At 39.9% G+C, this 22340-nt stretch overlaps 1 protein-coding gene across 1 annotated transcript in view; it reads right to left on the bottom strand.

The window, feature by feature from the left end:
• Positions 1 to 3634: 3634 nt before the first annotated feature.
• Positions 3635 to 22340, bottom strand: part of SLC2A13 (solute carrier family 2 member 13) — a 154956-nt gene continuing 136250 nt past the window's right edge. Inside the window, exons 8-10 of the mRNA XM_040544722.1 lie at positions 7328 to 7449; positions 7043 to 7195; positions 3635 to 5893 (exon numbers count right to left, since the gene is read on the bottom strand). Of these exons, the coding sequence (XP_040400656.1) occupies positions 5667 to 5893; positions 7043 to 7195; positions 7328 to 7449 (502 nt within the window). The 3' untranslated portion in view covers positions 3635 to 5666. The remainder of the gene's footprint in view (positions 5894 to 7042; positions 7196 to 7327; positions 7450 to 22340) is intronic.

Genomic DNA, 22340 nt, shown 5'->3' with positions numbered 1-22340 from the left:
ACAACTCATGCCAATTCCCAGCTATGCCCTGGACCAGCAGGACACTCGAGCACATGAAGAATTTCAAGAATAATAATCCTAACAATTTCACGGGCGCTACTCAAATGCTTAACACCGCACAGATGGCAGGCGTGTGCTAGGCAGGAGCTGTGGTGTAAGCTGAGGCTGGAGCCCCAGCACCACAGAACCACAGCGCTTCTCCCCCTGCCGAGCATCCTGCCTGCCAGATGAAGTTTCTCCTGCAGAAGTCATACATTCAGTCCTCTCCGAAGTCTGTGTAATGTTTAAGGCAGCAAGAGAAATTTGCCTTTATTTTAATGCTGATGTTAAACTGGTGTTTCCTTTAGAAATACGTGGACATTATTCATAATTAATCAGCGCTCCCCTTATTTATACAAATGCGATGAAATGGAAAACCAAATTTTGAAAAATTGTATCTTAGCGGGACTGAGGAGTGTAACTGAACCATAGCTGAAGCTTTATAATTACACATACCAGGTCATTCAGATGTAACACACCGAGTAGGAACAACGTGAGGGATCTGGGTGATCTCTGGGTTCTTGAGGCCTGATTCTGGTCCAGCTTCCCCTGGTGTGCATGAGCTCTACTGAAGCTGACAAGTGAACGCCTCCAAGGAGAGGCATGGATAAGATTGAAAACATGCCGCTGGTTCACACTAACAGGTCATCGTGGCTAAAGTATATGCTCATATACAGAACTCTGGAACACCATTAACACCCATTTACAAAACACTACAGTGATGGTTATTGGCACATAAAAAACTCCTCCTCTATATGAAAACATACACAAAATAGATAAGAACTGCCATTTTTTTTCAGACTTTTAAAATCTATAATATAGTTGCCTTTAAGGAGTTTTTACCCCCAGTATCACAAACAACAATATTTCTTTAACAATGTTCACCTAGATTTTACTGTGCTGACATTTTTAACACTGCCACAACCTAGACCACTTTGTGGATTATGCTTAACTGTACTGTACACAAGGCGATGAAGATCGATAGAAAACCACTAAGATTTTTGCACAAAAATGTGACTTGTTAAAATCCAGAGAACAATCGAGTCACTTGATAGGCAGCAGCTACATGTAAGCTGTAAATGTTACCCGCAATAAAAACACATTTTGCCATAAAGCACATATTGTGGAATTATCTGCTTCTGGCCTGGTACACAAAGCTCTATTTTCTTCCCAATGCAGAGGAATGGGTTTTGGTTAGCTTGACTACCTCTGAAAAAGTGCACAGATATCTTACTCTTTAAAGTGCTTTGCAGAACCCGCTCTTCTGTCTTTATTTCTACTCTGAGACTTCTGTACAACAAAGACTCTGCCCCTTCGTTCCTTAGCAATGTTTGGCTAACAGAGCCTCTTCGGTAAGTCCAAGTAGACTTTCCAGACAACCATGTTGGTGTAGTGTTAACGCTGAGACGTGGGAAGTTGGGTATAAAGCTGAGGAGCACAAGGTCTAGCTTTAATTAGCCCACTGCACACCTGTGGGACAGCACCCAACACCCTCGTGTCCAAAAGGAAGACCCTCGCTCAGGGCCGGGGCCTTGCAGCTGCCCTCAACGTCAAACCTTCTCCCCAGGCCCAACCGGAGGACTTGAAAGGGCAAAAGAGATTTCACAAAGGAAACAAAGCATTAGCTTTGCAAACTCTATTGCCATGTCCTCACCACCTTGCAGGGAGCTTCCTCCTCTTGGTCTGCCCGTCCCCGTTCCCATCCACAGGACCACCTGTGCCGAGCACCTGCTCTCCAGGCCCCACCTCTGGGCCCCACAGTCCTTCCGTCTCACAGGAGGGAGGTCACCGATGGCTCCTTTCGGCTCTGACACCCATCCCTACTGAAACGTGACTTTGTGGAGCTGTCAATGCATCATTTCTTCCTTCCCCACTCCCTACCTAACTCCCACACTGGTGAAATGCTGCTTTTTCCAACTCATGCAAAAATAAGTCAGCGCTGGAACAATGTTCCTTAGGACATATCCTCTCTCTTGTCACAAAATGTCTGACAGGGCTGTCACGGCAGCTCGCTGGGTTGCAAATGTTTGGGAGCGATCTGAGGTGCATGCAACAGTGCAACTTCAGCCCTCCGAATGAGTCCTAGGGGCTTGCTTTGTGTTATGTTTATTTTCAAAACAGGTTTGTTCCGCCTTTTAAAGCCTGATTTTGATCAACAAAGTGACAAGGGGAAGAAACTAGTTGCAAATTACCTCACCACCCCCCCCAGCACTTAACGATTTCAACATGGTTAATAAACAAGTATAGGCGAATTAAATTTAAAAAGATTAAAAGTGCATCAGGAATTGTTTCTTTTATACTTCTCTTAGGCCAAAACTTGTAAAGAATCAGAACTACTAAAATATCTCAAATTGCTGTGCATAACCAAGACAGGATTCACGCAAAGCTCTACCAGCATCATTAAGCTAGCACTCCTGATGCACAGAATACCTGAATGAAATGTGCAGTCCTTGTGAAGAAACTATTTCACATCTTCTGCAGAAAGCTTTCAATAGAATGATACTGTGCTTAGACACACTATTTATGCTACTTCATAAATTTAAGAAATTATTCAGCTTTTTATTCTTTTGTCTGGAATGTTACTATGTCTACCCCAGCAAAATCTCTTAAAACTTAAAATATACGCAAATATAAAAAATCTTTGCAAAATAGAAACATTTATTTAATTTTCTTCATATGTTATAAATGTTCACAGATTCTAAAAATAAAACCCTAATTGTGTAAGATTAATTTCAAGTATTTGACCTCATTTTTATGATACATAATGCTTGGTGCCAGGTTCGGTATTTCTAAGGTGTGGAATGTTTTCTTTGTGTAAAGCAACCTTTGTTGTCCTGCTTTTGGCTGGGATAGAGTTAATTTTCTTCCTAGTCGCTGGAACCAGCCAAAACCAGGACACAACCCTAGGAGGAAGACTTAAACCCAACTCTTTGCAGGTGGAAAAGGGTGGGTGACAGCGAAGAAGCCGATATTTTTTGCACCTTCATAACCAGTAGCAACGATGAACAAAATGGTTGTGTTTCAATCGCTTTGCCTCCAGAAAAAGGGCACGGGATGCAAAATTTCAGAAAACTGCTTCCAGTGAGACTGATCTGGTGTGAGAAAATGAGCCTAGCGCCGCACACAATTGCATGCTACTTTTGAGAACATCTGTGGAACAATGCTGGCAAAGAAAGATGGTCTGCTACTGCTAAAAAGCCCCAGCACTGCCTGAAAGAAATAAAAAGAGGCTGATCTTGTGCCAGCAATCTTTATAGGGACTTTGTTTCAGTTATGCCACGGAAATGCCGTGGTTTCCTCTGCCTGTGGACACGAGCACAGCTGAGCAGGGGGTAAGCGCTGGAACCGGGAGCGCAAACCACTTCCACCAAGGGACCTGCACCGTGAGCGTGGGGTCATTTTGGGGGATCAGAGCTGTAAGGCCCTCTTCTGAAATGCCAGTAAATGCCCACTGAAATCTGCCTCTGTGTAGGAAACCAGGTGAGCACAGGGCGGGCATTAAACACCTCTTCACGTGCTGTGCTGGACAATAAAACTGCTCTGAAGAAGGGTCTTCCAGCACATGTTTTTTCACCCTGAATTCACCCTGATTTTGTTTTTGTCTGTGCCAAGCATCCCTTTTCTCATGTTAGGTACTGCACCTTTGGTGGAGGCTCTGAAGAGTGCGTACAAGGCGCGAAGCACTGTGCGCTTACGGGAGAGGGAAGATCGAGGGCTTCGAAGTGCAGCCCCCTTGCCGCCAAGGGGAGGGAGGTTCAAGGTCAGTCAGCTCCTCGCAACAACTCATTTGCAGTTCCCTCTGCCTGCTATGCTTTCCCCTTTTATTCCCAGTCAAGTTACAGAAGGATGCTCTAAAATGTTCTCTTTCTAAAAATACTTCTGTGATAAACAAAGTAAAAAAGAAATAAACCTAAAATATATCCAATCACTGGAGTTCAATAATTCGAGTAAGAAACCCCCCCGTATAAGATCAGATAGCGTAGTGTCAGACTTCGTCATTACAATGAAACCCCACATATTACCCAATAAAAATAACTTAGTAACAAATGTCCAGTTTCATTTTGACAGTACTCCTACCCTCAAAATATTTTTCAACCCTAAAAAGTGCACAAAACATATTTATAAAAGCTAGCGAACCCAACAATTTAATCTTTAAAAAAATAAAAATAAAGGTATTTTTACCAAATAAATGGGGAGCAGCCCACAGGCAGAGGAGGCTTTCCACATTCTTTCATGAAGCAAATGTTTCAAAGATAAAAAATTGAGTTTTCGATGCTTTCAAACTCATATCTCTGAAGAATTAAAACAGTGAAAGGAAACAGGAGAAGGAAAAAACCAATATTTTTATGTAGCTGCATAAAATTCAATTTGCCAAGGCAAGCAATCATGGCAGGTGAATAAAATGCCATTAATATTTTCATTACCATGCTAAAGGCAGCCAAGTTGATTTTTGTGCCTGACATTTTCTTGACAGTTTTGCAATGCTTCAGTAAGGCAATTAATATGAGATGTAGGCTTCTGCCCAACACGAATATTTTTCTTTAGATCCTGCAAGACACTGGTTGACTAAGGGCATTTGAAGGAAAAATGTGCTGGGATTCACTTACTCTGCATACATGAAGATAAACTGAAGGCAATATGATTATTCATGAGCAAAAAGCACAGGAGGGATGACCACTGTGCATTTTGCAGCAGAAAACCTCTCCCCTCCTTTTATTTCTTTTAGCTCATGATATTTTGTGTTCAAACCTAGGCACAAACCCAAATGTTCAAATGCGAAAAAGTAAAACAAAAATCATTCATTTCCAACTAACTGCAGCCTCTGTGTTGTCCATAGCAATATGCACCAGCTCATTTCTACATGCGGCCACATGCTTAGTTCTGTTTTCCTGCTACCAGGATGTTATTTTTGGCAGTGTATCTCACAAACACCAACTACTGATCGTAGTGTGTCCTCAAAGAGCAGCAGTGGCCGGACGGCCTGGGATAACACAGCCTCAATGCCACCCTAGTTAGACACCACCTAGGTGACTATGGCTCTCTACTCGTTATCTCAAGTAAACACAAACGCAATTCTGTCGGGGTAAATTTGGGCAATGTTCCCTCTGATAGACACATCAGATATTCGTAGTTTCATGATCAGATAAACCTTTTAAATGGTTACCATTACAGCAGCATCGTTCGTTGCGTTACATAGCAGAGCTATTTGCTAGGCTGCTATGGGATGGGGATTGGACAGATGTCGGCTGCTTTCTGATTAGTTACTGCATTATTTTAATTTTTGTCAGTATTGAAGATAAGGACGACCACTGATCACCTATATAGCCTTCTGTATTCACCTGGTACAGTGCACTGTACAAAATACCTTGTGATGGTGTGGGATTGCACACACCTGGTTGATTTATATAATCGTGGAATTTAGTCTCTTTTGGAAGCCATTGCTTTTTGTTATCAAGAAAACATGAGCATATTGATTTCCTCCCAAATGGAGCATTTTTGAACATGAAGGCATTTTTAACTAGACAGTAGAAAGGAGAACCAGACCAGAAGCAGGGCAGTGAGGTCACCAGAGAGCTGCTTTTCCCCCAGAAGGCTTTTAAATGATTAAATACATCAGCAGCTGAAAATTATTCCACATCAGAAGCATCATTGTCAGAAAGATGGTAATTACTTCCCTTCACCCGAATATACTCAATATACCTCCCTTCATCAGAATCTGACATACCACATGTACATAGCCTGTTTTCAAACAACGATTCAATTTCCTCTAGTTTTTTCCCTTTAGTCTCAGGAAGGCAGCCATAGATGAAAACGAGTCCCAAGCCGGCAAACCCTGCATAGAGGAAGAAGGCTCCTGCAATGTAAAACAGTACGCACAGTCAGTTACAGAACATCCCCTCCCCTCCTCTGCTTCCACGCAGGGGAACGGCAGAAGCAGCAGGCTGTGGATATCAAAAGGGCACGTAAAAGCAAAGGGTGGAACACCACGAGCTGCTTGGCTGTGGGTGTAGGAGAAGACTGCTTTACAATATCAATGCAACAGAGTCAATTAACAAAAGCAATTTAATTTAATATGGAAGAGAATTTTCGTCCTTTTTTTGGCAAGTCATTCTGCTGTTAAGATAAACAGCAACTATCGCATAGCCAATAAAAAAAGCAGATATGGAAGGCAAGAACTTTCTTAGTTATTCTTAACAGCAAAGGAATTGCTAAGACAACTGCCAAAGATGAGAAGTTTCAGCACAAAAGAAACAGGATTAAAACAATGTTTGCAACTCTCATATCTAATTATTACTTATAACTCCTCTGCAAAGACAATTGGCAGTGAGAAAGAGCTCGTCCCCCCTGCCACCCACCTTAACTAGAGGGACAGAGAAAGCACCGAAGGACCAACATTTACCTGCCATTTGTTTCCAGACCAAAGACGCTAAGGAATGACAAGAGCCGCTGAAAGGCTCTGCACTAGTAATGATATGAAGGTCACAAAAACTCAGTAGCAACTTAATGTAATTTAAATGACTCGTACTGGAGTGGCTGAGCAGTAATCTGACCATCTCTCCGCAGGCTCCAGCAGACAAGACTTAATCAACAGCTGGGAGCAGGACGATAGCATCTTCAACTATACGGCTGTTTCTGCAAGGACCATCTAATAATGACCTTGGATGCCATCAGAAAATGGAAAATTGCTGATGCTGTCTTTTTAAGTGGAAGACAGCATTTTTCACCAAGCCAAAATGTATTTTTTTTCAGCTTCTCTACTTTATGCAACTTTCTAGATTCACTTTCAAGGACGGAAATAAATGTTTCTTATGAAAGCAGGACCTAACTCCAGGCAGGTCATATCAGGTCTCTGGTTTTACTACACCACAGTTAGCTGAGAACACTGCGTTCACCATTGGAATTTTATAGCAAAACCAACTAACTTTGAGTCCCAGAACCCAAACAGAAGAAAATCTATGCACCAATGCCAGCACAGCACCCGTGGACACACACTGTTTCTTACCATAGTATGTCAGATATTCAGCTGTATGCAGAAAGGTCAGTGACACGAGCACGTTGAAAACCCAGTTGACTCCAGATGAACATGCGTTTCCTGTACTTCTAGCCCAAAGTGGGTAGATTTCAGAATTGACAGTCCAGGGCATGGGACCCATCCCTAAGAATTAAAGAAAGATCAAACTCAACTTAATGGCTGGACTGAAGAGCAAGTTTAATGCGTAGCCTCACCATTTGACATTTTACTTTGACAAGTTTTTACACTTATACATGAAAACAAATGTTTGCTTACCAGGTGCAAAGAAAATCAAGTACAAAATAAGGCCCAGAAGTGCAGTCCAAGAGTATGGAGTGGGGCAGAAATTGTATGCCCAAAACAAATCTTCCTTTTTGAATACAGTTTCATTTGAACACCTGAAAAATAACAATAAGATCTAGTATTAAAGAATTTTCAGGGAAATGGATGACATCTCAAAATAAACATGGCACATAACATCGTATGAAAAGCTGACAAGTGTGAAATTAAGAGAGCAAAGCTCCGCCCTGTTTTATCAAAAACTTTTGAGCCGAATCCTACATTCAGAAACGTACTTTTTCCTGTGCCTTACAGATAACAGTGTGCTTGATTGTGTGGCCTTAGGAAGAGCACCCAGTATAGCACATTCCTGAATTTAAACATTTGACCTGTATCAACTCCTTCAAATGCATTGTCTTTACTAAGCCAGCAGTCATACCAAAGCCAATGATGCCGTTCACATGAGTGTCACACAGTGCAGCAAGAGCTGCAGCAGCAGGACTTTGAGCTCAAGATGCAAGAATTTAGGTCAAATGAAAGTTAGTCACCGTTAGTCACTGGTGAGCTGTACGCAGTGCACGTTGGGTGTAATGAGTAAAGTCTACAGAGTGTGCCACAGTCAAGTGAAGTTGTACAGAAAAGAGAAATAAACTTTCTTTTCTTCACAGTGAAATAATTAAGAAGGCGGCAGCATTTCTAACTAGAAAGTAAAAAGTAGAATAAACAGAAGTAAACAGTGCCTGAGCTACTAAAAGAAAAAGTGATTTCATTGCCAGAACTATGCAGAAATTGCATATTTCTAGGAATAGATATAAAATCATGTATTTTCATCTGACTGCTAACAATATATTATATTTTAAAGGGATACTTGCAACTTAATCTTTTTGTTATAAATCTCAGTTTTGAAAATTAGCATTTGTCTAAATGGACAAGTTATTGCTGTAACTAGAGAAACTTCAGCTGCAATCACATCAATTGCTGCAGCTGAAAAAATGTGTACTTTTGGGAGAGTAGACTTAGGCAGACACCTCCCTTTCATATGCAAACCATGTTATTTACTCGAGGAGCAGAAATCACAGAGCGCTGAACATCTGCCTGGACTACAATTTCCAGATTAGCTGAGTATGTACGTGAAGGATATACCCTCTCATCTGCAGGAAAACTGGAACGAAGCCTGCAACAGGTGATAAATTAGAGCTTGACAATGAAAAGTGAGATGGGGGAGCAAAGACACCCTGAAATGCTCCAGGGGATGACCGCTGCAGTTGACTTTCAACAGCAAGTTCCAGCCAAACATATTAACTCTAACTTTTCTGTTCAGGAACAACCAGCTGGCCCCAGGCTGAACTCATGCTGGTGAGCACTGGTGGCCAACCCACCACCTGTTCTGGGGCAGAAATCATGCTTATGTTGGCACGAATGTACCCATAAAACAACATTTAAAGCAGAACACCACTATAAAGTCCTAAACCCAGTTTCAGGACAGCTGGAAATCCAGAATTCAAATACACTTAAAAGAGAGGTTAAACCAAGAAATCCTGGAAAAATCCATGTCCAAACCCACAGACAAACCCTTGCAACTATCTCATTCAACACACACAGATTCAGTTTTGGGGTGAATAATACATGGACAACAGAGTTCAACCAAATACCCCTCAAAAGATATGTCCCTCAAGCCTGAATACAACAGGCTTGTGGCCTCAGCTGCCACCTGGCCACCACATCACCCAGTAGTGTAAGATGCTGGCAGTTGCCAAATCTGATATTTTCACCGTCTCTCAGCCGAAAGTACTACTGCCAGCCTTGCTATTTCTTCATTGTGCTTCTCTGTGTTGCCCCCAGGTTTTCTTATGTCATTTTGCTCTTTCACAGCTTAGCTTGGTGTCTCTTTTATGTTATGACAGCTAGGCTGGGATCCTGTTGGCATCCACCTGACACTTCCATACTGCCCTACATCTCTCTCATCACAGATGGGTTAAATCACGTTTGAGCCATGTCTCAGATACAGAAGACTGAACTGTGCTGGAGAGCTATTCTTATGTTTAAACCAGCAATTCCTTACACGTTAAGAAAATGATGTTTGCAAGATTAATTACTTAACCCCTGGAGACGGCATTGCTGTCTCCCATCCTGGCCTGCTCTGTATCTGCGCCGCTGTGAAACCACAGGATTGCTCCATGTCACACATTTGTACAACTGCACATTTGCTTCTTTGCTGTTACGCTAATTTCATTTGCAGGTGTTTGGTAATGAATACAAGCTGATTAGCATTTTAAAATGTCTTGATGCTGAAATTGGTTTCTCCAGTTGGTCCAGCCAGATCGGCAGCTCCTCAGAGAAGAGCCTCACGCTTTCTCTCAAACGTTGCTGTAAACAAAGATGTACTTGGTTTATTATCTTGCATCCATCTCTATCAGTGCAAACCAACATGCTGATTCATACAGATACAACCACAGGGAGGTCTGGATGTTTCTTTCCCCCACTACCTCTCCCAGATGTGTCCTACTTTTGACAAAGTGGAACACAAAGTATATAAAGGAAAAACAGATGTCTCTGAAGCCTCCAATTCCTGAAGCCACTGACTTCTCTGCTGTCTGACAGCAACTGAGAGGAAATTCAGTTGCAAGAAAGCAGATTCAGTACATTGAAACAGGAAAAATAGCACTGAAGACTAGATTTAACAGAAACCTTGCAGTAATAAGCTTCTCTGCTTTGCTTATCCTTTGGTAGCAAAATAGGATGGTACACAGAATAAAAGCAAAGATATCTGCATTTGCTGGAGTTTTGCAGTCTAGGGATTTACTTAGGCACTGTCACTGTCTAATTCTTGCTGCACTATCAGTCCTACAAGAGCTATTATTTTGCTAACAAATACATTAATAATGACTGCATAAGATAATATCAGATAAAAATCTGAATTTGGTTCTGTATTAAGGGAGCATCTATGATGGAAAGCAGTCAGGAAGCTATTGATCTCTTCAGCAGCTGAAAAGCAGAGAAAACTCCATGTAAAGAGCTCACAAGTGAAATTATGCAGTCAGGTACCACTGCAAAGAGTATGTAAATGAGAATGTGCTGGGTAATTAGTACAAACTGTGAATACGGACCACATCATTTCCTCTGAAATTACTGCCAAAGTGAAAACACGACAGAATTACATTGAAAATCTTTACCATGAATTTCTTTCATTATGTATTTTCCCCAGACAATTTAGGAAGCTCATCTGTTGTAATTAGTGAAAACCTAACTTTCTGACAATTGATGTGAACAATGCTACTGACTGGAAATAAATCAGAACAGCAGCAGATTTCTACTTTATATGCATTATATATTTAGTTTCACAGTCACAGAATCCATCCTTTCTCAGATTCAGCCTGTAGTTCAGAAGATCTAAAGCCTTGATCCTCAACTCCTAAATTACCTTTATACAGCACATTAAAAAGGTGAAAGAAGGGTTGTTGCAGGTTGTCTAAGATGTTATTGTTAATAATAAGAGGATGAAACAGGATAAGACCAATTCCTTGGTAATCAATCTAAATTATCCTAATACTTGAGCCAATTTAGCAGTAGAATAATTCTCAAGTACAACATAGAAAACTACAAACTAGGGAAACTGTTAGATGTTATGTAGCAAAGGCCATGTTAGCACAGCACAGGAAAGCTGATTTTTCTTGTCAGAATTCCATTAATTTTTACTTCGCTGCAGAGTGAGGACTGTGTCTCTAAAGATATGGCTTTTGTTGGAATAAATGTTTCATTCTGAACAGTTCATATATTTTTAATATGAAGGTTACTGACTTCTCATTGTCTTTTATGCCCTTCAGAAGCGTCTTAAATGGATTTAGATCTAAAAATCCTAAAAGGTCAAAATTCAAATCAAATCAGACTATGGAAACAAATTACTTCTAAAGAAAATCACTAATGTTATCATTCATATCCCTAAAAAGCTTGTCAGAGCAGGCTTATTTCAAAATTACACATCCTGCTCTCAGATAAATTTTAACTTTGGGGTCTGATAAAGACTTTAGATCTAATTCACAGTTTTACTAATCTGCTATTTCTTTGTTCCAACAATAGTAAAACTATTTAAGGGCTGTTATTATGTCAGATTTTGAGTCTGGGTTATCAAGATGAAGATAATTAACAATTTATCAACTTAGTCTCTGGTGTAACACCAATACAAGGGATTTTAAAAATCTCTGTGAAAGAGATTAAAAAAAAGTCCTTGCGTAGGGTGCTGACTTTTATATCATGCCAGTCAAGATGAACAATATAAATTTATGCCAAGCTTATTGACTCAGCTTTTCACCAGAATTCTGGTCACGGAAAGGACAGAGCAGAAAACAGACCTGATTAAGAGTAACATGTTTTAGGACTAAGAAAGGTTTTTATGGAAGATATTTGAGGAAAGCTGAAATTATTTATCCACAAGCAATTACTAGTCCTGTGGAAGAATCTGTTCCTTGACATTTGGGTTAGTTCTTACAGCTTCTCTGTCTCTGCTGAAGATCTTGAGTTGTCTGAACAGACTTCTAATCTTTAAATTACTTAAAGGAGATAATTTAGTAAGGTATCAGTTTAATTGTATAATAATTTAATGTTAGACATGTAACTGAGATCTTTGGAAACTGCCTCTATAGTGTCCATCAGGTGAAGCTTGGGCTCAGGTTGATCCAAGCTGTGCCTGGAATTAATATTCACTGGCTCTAGAGTCAGGGGAGTTCACAGCTATAGGTTCATTCATCTGGCTTCTCTAATCCGCCAACACAGAAATAAGTTACATTAGCACAATCCATAGAAACCAGTGAAACTGTAGGGTATGGTTTCACTATAAATCAGTATATTCTGATCTGAAGAAAAAGTTCTGCTCCTTACAGCACCTAGTTTTATTTTATATATATATATATATACAGATATGGTAGGATGTTATCTGAAGTCTCAAACAGTTTAACTCTTTCCTAAAGGCAAACAACAAATTAACTTCGAAACGACCAATAGCTGACTCAGAACTGTCTCAAGGTCCCGTAGCTACTGGATGCTGTGCTTCAGAGAAGAAGCACTGTAGATCCATGCCTCTCTGGACAAGTTTGCATCCACTGCTTTGACTTTGTAGCTGACATGGAGAACTAACTCACACATTAAACCAGATGTTGCTAAAAATATGTAGGTGAAACTTCTTATGCCAAATGATGGCAGTTGAAAAAAACAGACAGAAAAGCATAAAACAGATGCAGCCTTGAAAAATGTACCCATAGAATTTAATGGTATTCACCTAGACATTACTTAACCTTCATTACATAAAAATATCATCAGCATTTCAGGCATTTATTGCAGCCATTTGCTAAAACTGGCAATGAGTTTTTAAAACATTAATATGCAGTCTAAAGTCTTGGAAATACAGTTCAGTTTACTGCAAGAAAGTTCTTGTCAAATGAACTTGTCCATGAGTGAAAAACTGTCTTTACCACTGTGAAGCCCACTGCTATAGGATCTATCAGTTAAGCATGTAGAGAGGTGAGTGAGATCTTGAACAAAGAACAGAAACCACGGCAATTTAATTGGACAATAGCTGCAGTAATTGCCACTGTCCAAAATATCTAAAAAATCTTATATTGTATAAAAAAGTAATTTCTTTCTCCATGCAATGCATTCCATGCCAAGTACGTTTAGGAGCATCTACTATGGCTAGCACAATGCCTACAGGAGGATGTTCTCCTCAGACTGAATGACTGGCACTTCTTATTCTGCATCTGGGAGACTGAAAGCAAATATTCAAAGATCAACTGAAAAAATAATAGAGAAGCTTGGTTGCTTTGCACATTTCAGAGCCAAAGAATTTAGACAAGCCTTCTTCACTGTGTGCTATAGGATGAGAATTTCTAATAACATTTTACATTTAAATGAATATTTCTTACAGATCTGTGTGGAGACAGCTAACAGACATAGAAATAACCATCAATTATTCACATTGAGTACCTCTTTCCTTATTGGCTGTTGTCTTCTGATCCTTTGACTTCTTTCTTACAAAGAGACTGAAACCCTACAGACTGCTAAAATCTAAAATCAATCATAAGGAATTTTTCACTGTAACTTGTACACACTGTTAAGGTAAAAAAAAATACTTAATATTTATCGAAGCAGAAGACCTTACGAAATAACTACTTCACAGAAATATTTCTAAGACATAACTGCTTTCCCTCATGCCTCTCATTCTTGTCAGAAAGCACACCTGCATCAGATTCAGTACTGATTTACCTCTGTTTCTTACCACCTAGACACAGAAGCACATGCTTTTAATACATACGTGCAAAAAAAAAAAATAAATTGTTAAGGACTTTTAATTCAAACACTTGCATTTTCCCCAACTGAGAATTTTTTGCTTTGCAACTGCATCTGAAGCTGTCCAGTAAATAGAGTGCCAGAGCTATTCTTCAATCTGAATAGACTGAGACTACCAAATGACTGAAAACAGGACCATTTTTTTCCCATGACAAATAACTCTCCAGTATTCATCACACCAAGAGGGCTTTTAACTGTTTGCCATACTGGCTGTTTCAGTATTTGTGTGACTACTTCTGAGCCGATTCAGAAGGGTGGGCAGCCCAGGTCCTGCATCTTTTGCCAAAGGAAGCAGCTCGGCCCTATGGCAGTGCCACTTTGGGTGCTTCGATAGCTGGTGGTCTGAGCCAGCAGCTTTTTGTGATTAAGTAACTCAATGCCTGATGAAAGATGTTCAACTTTGGATTCGTTTCGGGACTGGAGGTTCTCTTAAATATTGCCATCCTATTCCTCTCCTTCCAAAGTTCAACTCGCTACTCCTTTAGACTTCTTTTACACCACGCTGCTGTCTTCTGAGCTCTGCTGGCCTCCTCCAGGCTGCTGGCTACAACTGTCCCATGCTGCTGTCAGGCCACAGCTGCTTCAAGCTTCATTTTCCATCACATCTACCAGGGTCGAAGAGAGGCAGACCCTTGGTACCTCCCGCACCGTTGTCAGACATGCTTCTCTCATCATCTGCTCTGCTCTCCTTGGCTTGAAACACAGACTCAAACAGGACAAGGCAGAAGGGCTTAAATCTAATGTTATAGCCTTTCCATCTGAGATTTCACAGCAGCTGGTAGCATTTGGTAGGTACACCCATAAGCCAGTCTCGGATATGGCACACTTAGAAACCAGGAACAGAAATATGCAAATACACGTTTTTGTTACAGGACACATGATTACCTTAACCACACCATATATATTTGATTTCATTTTCTTCCCAAACTTTTTTCCACTATTCTGAAGTAACAGATGGTAATAAAATTGTCAGGAAACATCTGACGTACCTGTGTTCGAGAGAGTGCCCCCTTCTCGTCCTAATTCTGATCCTGATCGGACACACTCAGTTTCCCCCAGCATAAATTAAAATTAACTAGCAATAATTAAATCGTATGGTTTCATAATTCTGTCATGAAAAAATCATAAATAATTCAAATATTATATTAATAATGCATAAACTTGTGGGGGCTCATACAACAGCTATGAAAAATAATCATCATCTGTTCACTTAAACAACCTGCAGTCATGCCTGCAGAATTTTAATGGACAGAATTAAAATTAAAACCTGATCAAAATGCAAACTCTTAATTAGATTTGAGTATAAGCATCTTAGCTTAACATCACTGTCCTTCATGCATTTCTACCTGTGCTCATTTCAATGACTTCAGTCATTACATAATAGGTCAGAGTTTCAAAATACGATAATATCCTGTATTTCTTAATATCAGACACTTTCAGGTACCAAATAACTGATGGTACAAAATTAGCTGCTCAGTCAAGAAACAAAGATGAAGGAAAAAATGGCATATCTACTTTTTTTTTTCGTGTGTGTGTGTGTGTGTGTGAAAAAATTCAGAATAGCCCCTGTTCTTAGAAAAATGAAATGAGAAAAAAAAAGGAACAGAAAGATCATAAACCAACATTTTGTGCTTTTTAAAGACTTTTTTTTTTTGCATTTTATTGCAGAAGGGTTATAAAAATGTTTAAATATGTATTTATAGACAATGAACATCTTATAACAATACTTTAAATACAAAACTCATATATCTAAATATATTACCACACAAACTGAGTGTACAGAGGTCCAATCTATAACCATATATATCCAAGTCTAAGGCTTAAACAGCAGGCAGAAGGCTTGGGTAACACCCAGCTAAGGGATTCACAGGTTGAAATCATAGCTGTAAAAATCAGATGTGGTATTCTCAAGTTAGGAAGCCATGACAAAAATGTATTCTTATGTATACCCAGAAGACTATTTTTAGGGTTTGAAGAAGTACAATTCAGTGACACCTACAGTAAGGAGAGATTACTCTAAGATGGAGAATCAAATGCCAGTGGATACAATAAATAAACAAAATATAATCTGGTAATTGTTTCTGGATAAATTCTTCATAAAACTTGGTAAATTATTTAAAGATTTTCCTTTGTAGTCACATAGAGATGTTTTTATTTCTTTAAAAAAATATATACATTCTGAAGAACTTTTTCCCAGATGTATGACTCACTTATTAGCTTGATATGTTGATATTTAGCTGCAGAAAATATTTCTCCAAAATACCAAACAAAGCTTCACTGACACTGGATGTCACACAAGGTCAAAGTTGCAGAAAGGTGACATTATAGGAGAAGCAAAGCCACATCTGCTAAATACTTTCATAAGAAGACAAAATAACATATTTTTGCAACTTTAAAGATCAATCTTTATATTCGAAAGCTAAAAAGAAAAAAAAACAGAGTATGAAAATGAATCAACTAAAGAGTGCACTGTTTCAGGTATGGCTGAGACAGTAGACGATATAAGATTTTTGTCCTTTTTCCCCTCTCATGGATGTACTCTAGTGATTTATAGTCATTTATATCTGTTTGCTTTAAAGACCAAGGCATTCAGTAATTTTTCCTGCTTTTTCATTTATAGAACAAACCCTGTTCTCACAGCACTAACCTATCTGGCAGTTCTTACTGAAATATATGCATGTAAACATTGATTTTGTCCCATTTATTGACAGGCATACCTTGCTGCTAAAGTTCCTTCATCTGCAAGAGATTGTGCCTGCTGGTACATCAGAATTTTACCTGTCTCCATGAATTTTTGATTGAACAGCTCGACTAACCCAAATCTTTTATCACTATCACTCCATTAAGACAGATTCTACTGTTTCCTGCAGCTTCCAAACTAATGATGTGCATGAGGACCTCAACCACTTCATAGAGATGTGCTCCAGCACAGTACCATAGGCAAGTTATGAAGCCTCCCAGATTCCAGTGCTATATTTAAAATAGTCTAAGCTGATCTCCACAAAGAGCAAGATCCAGTAAGAGAGAAATCTTTAGTTTGGTCCACAGTCTTATACTGAAGAATTTCAATCTACTAAATGCTGTAGTTTTCACTAATTCTTTCATTCAAATACCATCAAGTTTTGAAGAACTTCACCGGGGTGCAAATAGAAAATAATGTTCAGAAAAAGTGAAATGCTCAGTTTGGGTAAATAAAATGGAAGCAATACAGGTCGATATTTTGAAGCCTTTTGTTATGAACAATAACAAAAATATTGCATTCTACCAGATGGAGTGAAAAATAGAGTATGATGGGGCAAGCCCCTCTGGTAGAGCATCTTAAGCACCACGTACTGTTGTGCAGGGCTGGATGGTGATGGGACACGAGAGAGGTGATGTGTGAGATGGGGTTGGGGCTCACATCATGACTTGCACATGCAGCAGTGCTGCTGTCACCGTGATATCTGCCACCAGCCCCCCTGGCTCTTCTGGTCCTGCTCAGAGCAGTCAGGTACAGGACTGAAAAGAAACATCTCTTCTTATGGGCACAGCCATGAGAAATAGCACCTGGGAATCATAGCATTGTTTAGTTTGGAAAAGACCTTCAAGATCACCAAGTCCAGCCATCAGCCTGACCTACCAAGTCCCATCACTAAGCCATGTCCCCTAGTGCCACATCCACACATCTCACAAATATCTCCAGGAATGGTGGCTCCACCACTTCCCTGGGCAGCCCATTCCAATGTTCGACCACCCTCTCCATGAAGAAATTTTCCTTAATGCCCAATCTAAACCTCTCCTGGTGCAACCTGGGATGGCTTCTTCATGTCCTATCCCTTGTCACCTGAGGAAGGTGACAGACACCCTCCTTGCTGCAACCTCCTTTCAGGTAGTTGTAGAGAGCAATGAGGTCTCCCCTCAGCCTTCTCTTCTCCAGATTAAACAACCCAAGTTCCCTCAGTCACTCCTGATACATCTTATTTTCTAGTCCCTTCACCAGCTTTGATGCTCGTATCTGCACACATTCCAGCGACTCAACATCCTCCCCGTAGCAAGGTGACCCAAAGCTGAATGCAGTACTCAGGGTGCAGTCTCACCAGTGTCATGCACAAGGGAACAATCATTCACAATTTTTAGTATTAACTACAGGAGCACAAAGCAGTCTGTGCACCGCAACAGCAAAAAGGTGTTGTGGAAGCAGTCTGGAGACCAAGTGAACTACTTATTCACTCCTGGCCATAGTCAGGGTTGGGAAAGACTCACGGACTCGTTGTGACCCCTGAAGATGCTTCACAGCTTGTCCAGTGTTCCTGGGGCTATACAGAAACAGCTCACTTTTGGAGTAAGTGCTCCAGCAAGGAGCGCTCACACGTGCGTTCATCCAGCCGTCACTGGCTTCCCTTACTTCTCAGAAATGAGCTGCTCTTTAATGATTTGGGAGCGATAATTTTGAGTTGGAAGAAGGCTGTCTGACACCCCAGCGGGGTCCGGGTGCAAACCTACACCATGCTGTGGTTTATACCAGAAAACAAGCAGATTTGGGCACTCTCCATTGGCAGTCTGTCCCACATATCATTTGGTACCTACTGGTGCCCGCAGACAGGCAGGCTTTATTCTGTTCCAGCTCCTTCAGGAAAATAGTGCTCAGAAAAGCAGGACCTGTATGCATTTCGGTGTCTGTGAGAGAACAGCACATCAGATATTTCGCTTCTGTGCAAACTCAGTGCTGTCTGTCTTACCCTGGGGTGCTTCTGCTGCTCCTGCCATGCGTTTTTTGTCTTGTGGAAATTTGAAGTCATCACTGGTTTTGCAGATTTTGGGGAGCTGAGGGAGCATGCACAGGGCTCTGTATGCAATTAATGTCAGAAACAGGGTAACTGAGCTCAGGAATTTCTGGTTTCTGCTTCCATATGTAAAAGCAGTTAGTCTTTTCAATTCTATCACCTTGCAGCATTAAAACTTAATTACTGAAGGAAATTGATCTGAGAATTAGGATATAAAATGCAGCATTTTAGAATTTCATGCAAGTTTACTATCAAATAAATCCCTGCACGATATTTAATCTCATTTGTGTTGTTTTTTTTTTTTTTTCCCATCCAATTTTACATTTAATTTACGTAATAATTAGCATTGTAAAGTTCTTCTGGTTACAAGACAAATATCTGCAGAAGTGCCAGTTCCCCCGACGCCAGCCAGCAGACCCCTCTTTCATACGAAGTTGGATTGCCTCGGCAAGTCGTGCTGGCACGGGCTAAACACTGGGCCCAGCTCTGATTTTAGAGAAGAAGGAGAGGGGAAGGATTTTTAATCTCTGTGCAAAAGGGCTATGCTTAAATATTAATAAAAATATCAAAAGCAATGACTAATCTGTGATATTCTCTTAAAACTTTTCCTTTCAAATATTAACAGAATAGTGTGCAAGAATTGCTGGCACGATGGAACAAAGTCTATTCTATAAAACACAGGCAAAGGCCAGCTGCAAAGAAGGAACAAAGAAGGAACAAGGACCAGCATCTTTTACTCCATCAGGCAAGGTGCTACAAGAGAGATCAAGGTCAAAGTTTCAGACATCTGAAACTGAGTAAGACAAATCCTACCCACACTTCTTCATCTTCCTTGCACTTACAAGTAGCCTTCGTTCATGCTTGTGCTGTTCACAGTGTGTCAGCAATACCAGCAGTATTGTTCAAATGAATGTCATCAACACACGAAAAGCATCTCTTCAGTTAGAGTTGCCGAAAGTAATTCTGAGCCCATGGTCAAAAAAGACCAAAGACCAAGAAAGCCAGGATGTTGTTGTAACTCAGTCTGAAGGTGACTTAACAGAAATATTGCCAATCACCTCCAAATGAAATACGGTCTCTTCCAGTGTTATAATCTTATTTTTCTGAATGCTTCCAAACACTCCGTAAAGCAATAGAGACAGAAAAAAAATGTATTGCTTCTAGTTACCCCAAAATTTTAGATGTGCAAAAGAGTTGTGAAAAATATGCTTCTGTGTTGAAATTTGGCATATCAAGTTAGTAGTGAGTGGTGAGACTTTGCAGTCAAATAAATAAAAAAAACCCTTCCCCAAATCCACACGTGGGAAATGCTGACAAAATTATACTGAGTTACAGATGCGGCACATAAAATTTTTATCCTTCTGAAATTTCCACTGAAATCAAAAGGAAAGTAGAAGGGTAAAAATACTTTCCCGAATCTGTTCTTTTGTTGAATCTGGGCTGAAGAACAGTAAGGACAAAAAGCTTAAAAACACATATCAGCATTACGTGTATTAGCATGCCTTTTTTTAGCAGTTCCACGCTTTATTTTATTTCTAGTTATTGACATATATGTGGAAAAATTACATGTTAATAGTTCTGGTAATAATGTTTTGTCCAACCTCCGGCTGAAGTACTGAACTGTTACGTTCAATTTCTGTAGCCATAATTTAGAAGCAAGTCTTGCATTTTAACTATTGCCAGCAGCAGTCTTTCTGGCAGTGCAATCAAAATTCATCTAGACTAAGAATCGAAGACCTTGTGTTCACTTTTCTTAAATAAATTGTGGAAGAGCATTTTTTAAAACTAGCTTTTCCCTGATGCCAGTAGGTGGCAATGTCATTGCCCTAAAAAACTCAGAGAAAATGCAGCTTCATAAGGTAAAAGCAGGCAGCACATCCCTTCCACTCAGGGGGTACTGGGGACGGTCTCAATTAAATTAACCAACGGAGCTATATGAAGAATGATTCCCCAGCTGTCAGTCCTGGTAAATGCTCTGGAAATCATTAATTTTGTAACTGAAAATGGAGCCCCAAGGAGATTTTTAAAAAAATACCCAAAGACCACTTATAACAAGGCAATTATTTTACACCCAGTTTGTGAGAGCAGCCATTTAACATACAGTGTCACTCTGCTTTGATTTGTGCATGCAGGTACAGTACCTATGGCAAATGCAAGGAATTTTATAAAATACAGAAATGATAAAAGGTTACACTATCTCTAGCTTATGACTTTCATATAAGTTGCATACCGAGGCTCTCATTATTACATGAAATTCAAATTATGGTATCTGACAGTAGAAGAACTTAGCAGAAATCAAAATAATTCTTATTTTCCTTGGTCTCTGACAGATAAAATGAACTTTACATAAATAAGTGCTTTTTAACAGCAGTTATTTTACCAAGAAAATGTGGTAAATGGGAATATACATCACCCGAATCCCAGGTCTTAAGAAGTAAATAATCATGCAGAAGCTCAGACTTCTTACTCATCAACTAGGTTAAAGGTTGGACTTGATGATCTTAGAGGTCTTTTCCAACCTGAGTGATTCTATGATTCTCTGACCATCACCTGTGCAAAGCTAACGTGACAGGGGTGGAAAGCCAAGGGGAAAAAACAGTCTACACAACCTACAAGCCAGAAGTGCCCCAAGTGCCACTGCTCAGCAGCACGACCTGCTCTCTAGCAGACTGCCCATTTCCTAGCTGTACTAACAGATACGGCGGATTAAAATAAGGTCACAACTTTAAATCAAATGAATCGATAACTCTGGCTCATCTTGCGCCACTGAAGGATTGATGGTAGCTTCTCAAGGAAATGACCCACACATGCAGACAGCACATACAATAATTTATATGAATTAAACTCGTCAAACATACTGAATTATTCAACAGTCCTAACGTAGAAATGTGTTAATTTATTTCCCCCCCAAAAAAAGAAAAAAAAAAATCCTCTGAATAAGTTTTCATCTTATGAAAAGAAGGGAAGAGATCACAGTTTTACTATATCAGATGATGTGATTACTGAAGAATTACTTATTATGTGATAAAGGTGGCTAAAATAAGGACAATGCATGCTGTTAAAGCTCCTGTGAGAACTGTTTTTGACCCTGATGAATGTTCTTTATCAATAAAAATGCCCAAGAACATCCATCTTTAAAACAGTCTTTTTCCTCAAAAGAAAAAAAAAAAAGAGAAAAAATAAAAGAAAAAATATATTTATTAAATTCAATTCAGAGTGTAATAACCTAAAAAAATATGTTGAGACAATTTTCACTGATTTATTTAAATCTGAATTTCAGAGTCATTAGTGAATACACGTGAAAAACTTCTACTGGCAGCATTCCTCTCTCAGAAAAAAAATAAATAAATAAAAATCCACATGCTTCAAAATGTGAAGCAGTCCTTTTTGTTCCGGCTCCAAGGCAGAAGGGGAACTTCCCAGCCCTCTCCCAGGGGCAGCTCCCTGCTGTGCTCCCAGGAGAGGCAGCAGGGTGAGGCAGGGCCTTTCCATCTGCCCCTGCAAAGAGCAGCAGCTGAAGAAGCTAACTAGCAGCAGGCTCCTACAAGCGAGAAAAGATCCTTTCCTCCAATGCACATTTCGTAAGAGAGTGAGAAAGCGGCTGCAGGAATCGTCCATATAGTCTAAGCACCTTGACATGAGACTGGCAATTCTCTCATGGATGTTGGCATGCTTTTTTTTCCCTTTCCTGTCCCATCTATCTCCTTTGTCAACTGAAAGCTTTTTAAATGGGAAACAAGATTATTTTCCTTCTAGTCCCATCTCAGCCAACCAGAGAATGGCTGGAATAACCAGAATGCTTTCTACTTCAACAGGATGTGAATTCAGATTTTAGACACTGCAACATCTTCTTCCTTGGACCACTTTCAAGCAATGAAGAGCAGTGACTCAAACATATTTTCCATTTA

Source organism: Cygnus olor, chromosome 1 (assembly GCF_009769625.2).
Source record: "Cygnus olor isolate bCygOlo1 chromosome 1, bCygOlo1.pri.v2, whole genome shotgun sequence".
Classification (NCBI taxonomy): Eukaryota; Metazoa; Chordata; class Aves; order Anseriformes; family Anatidae; genus Cygnus; species Cygnus olor.
The sequence above is the reverse complement of the archived record's forward strand: the minus strand, read 5'-3'. Positions and strand labels throughout refer to the sequence as shown.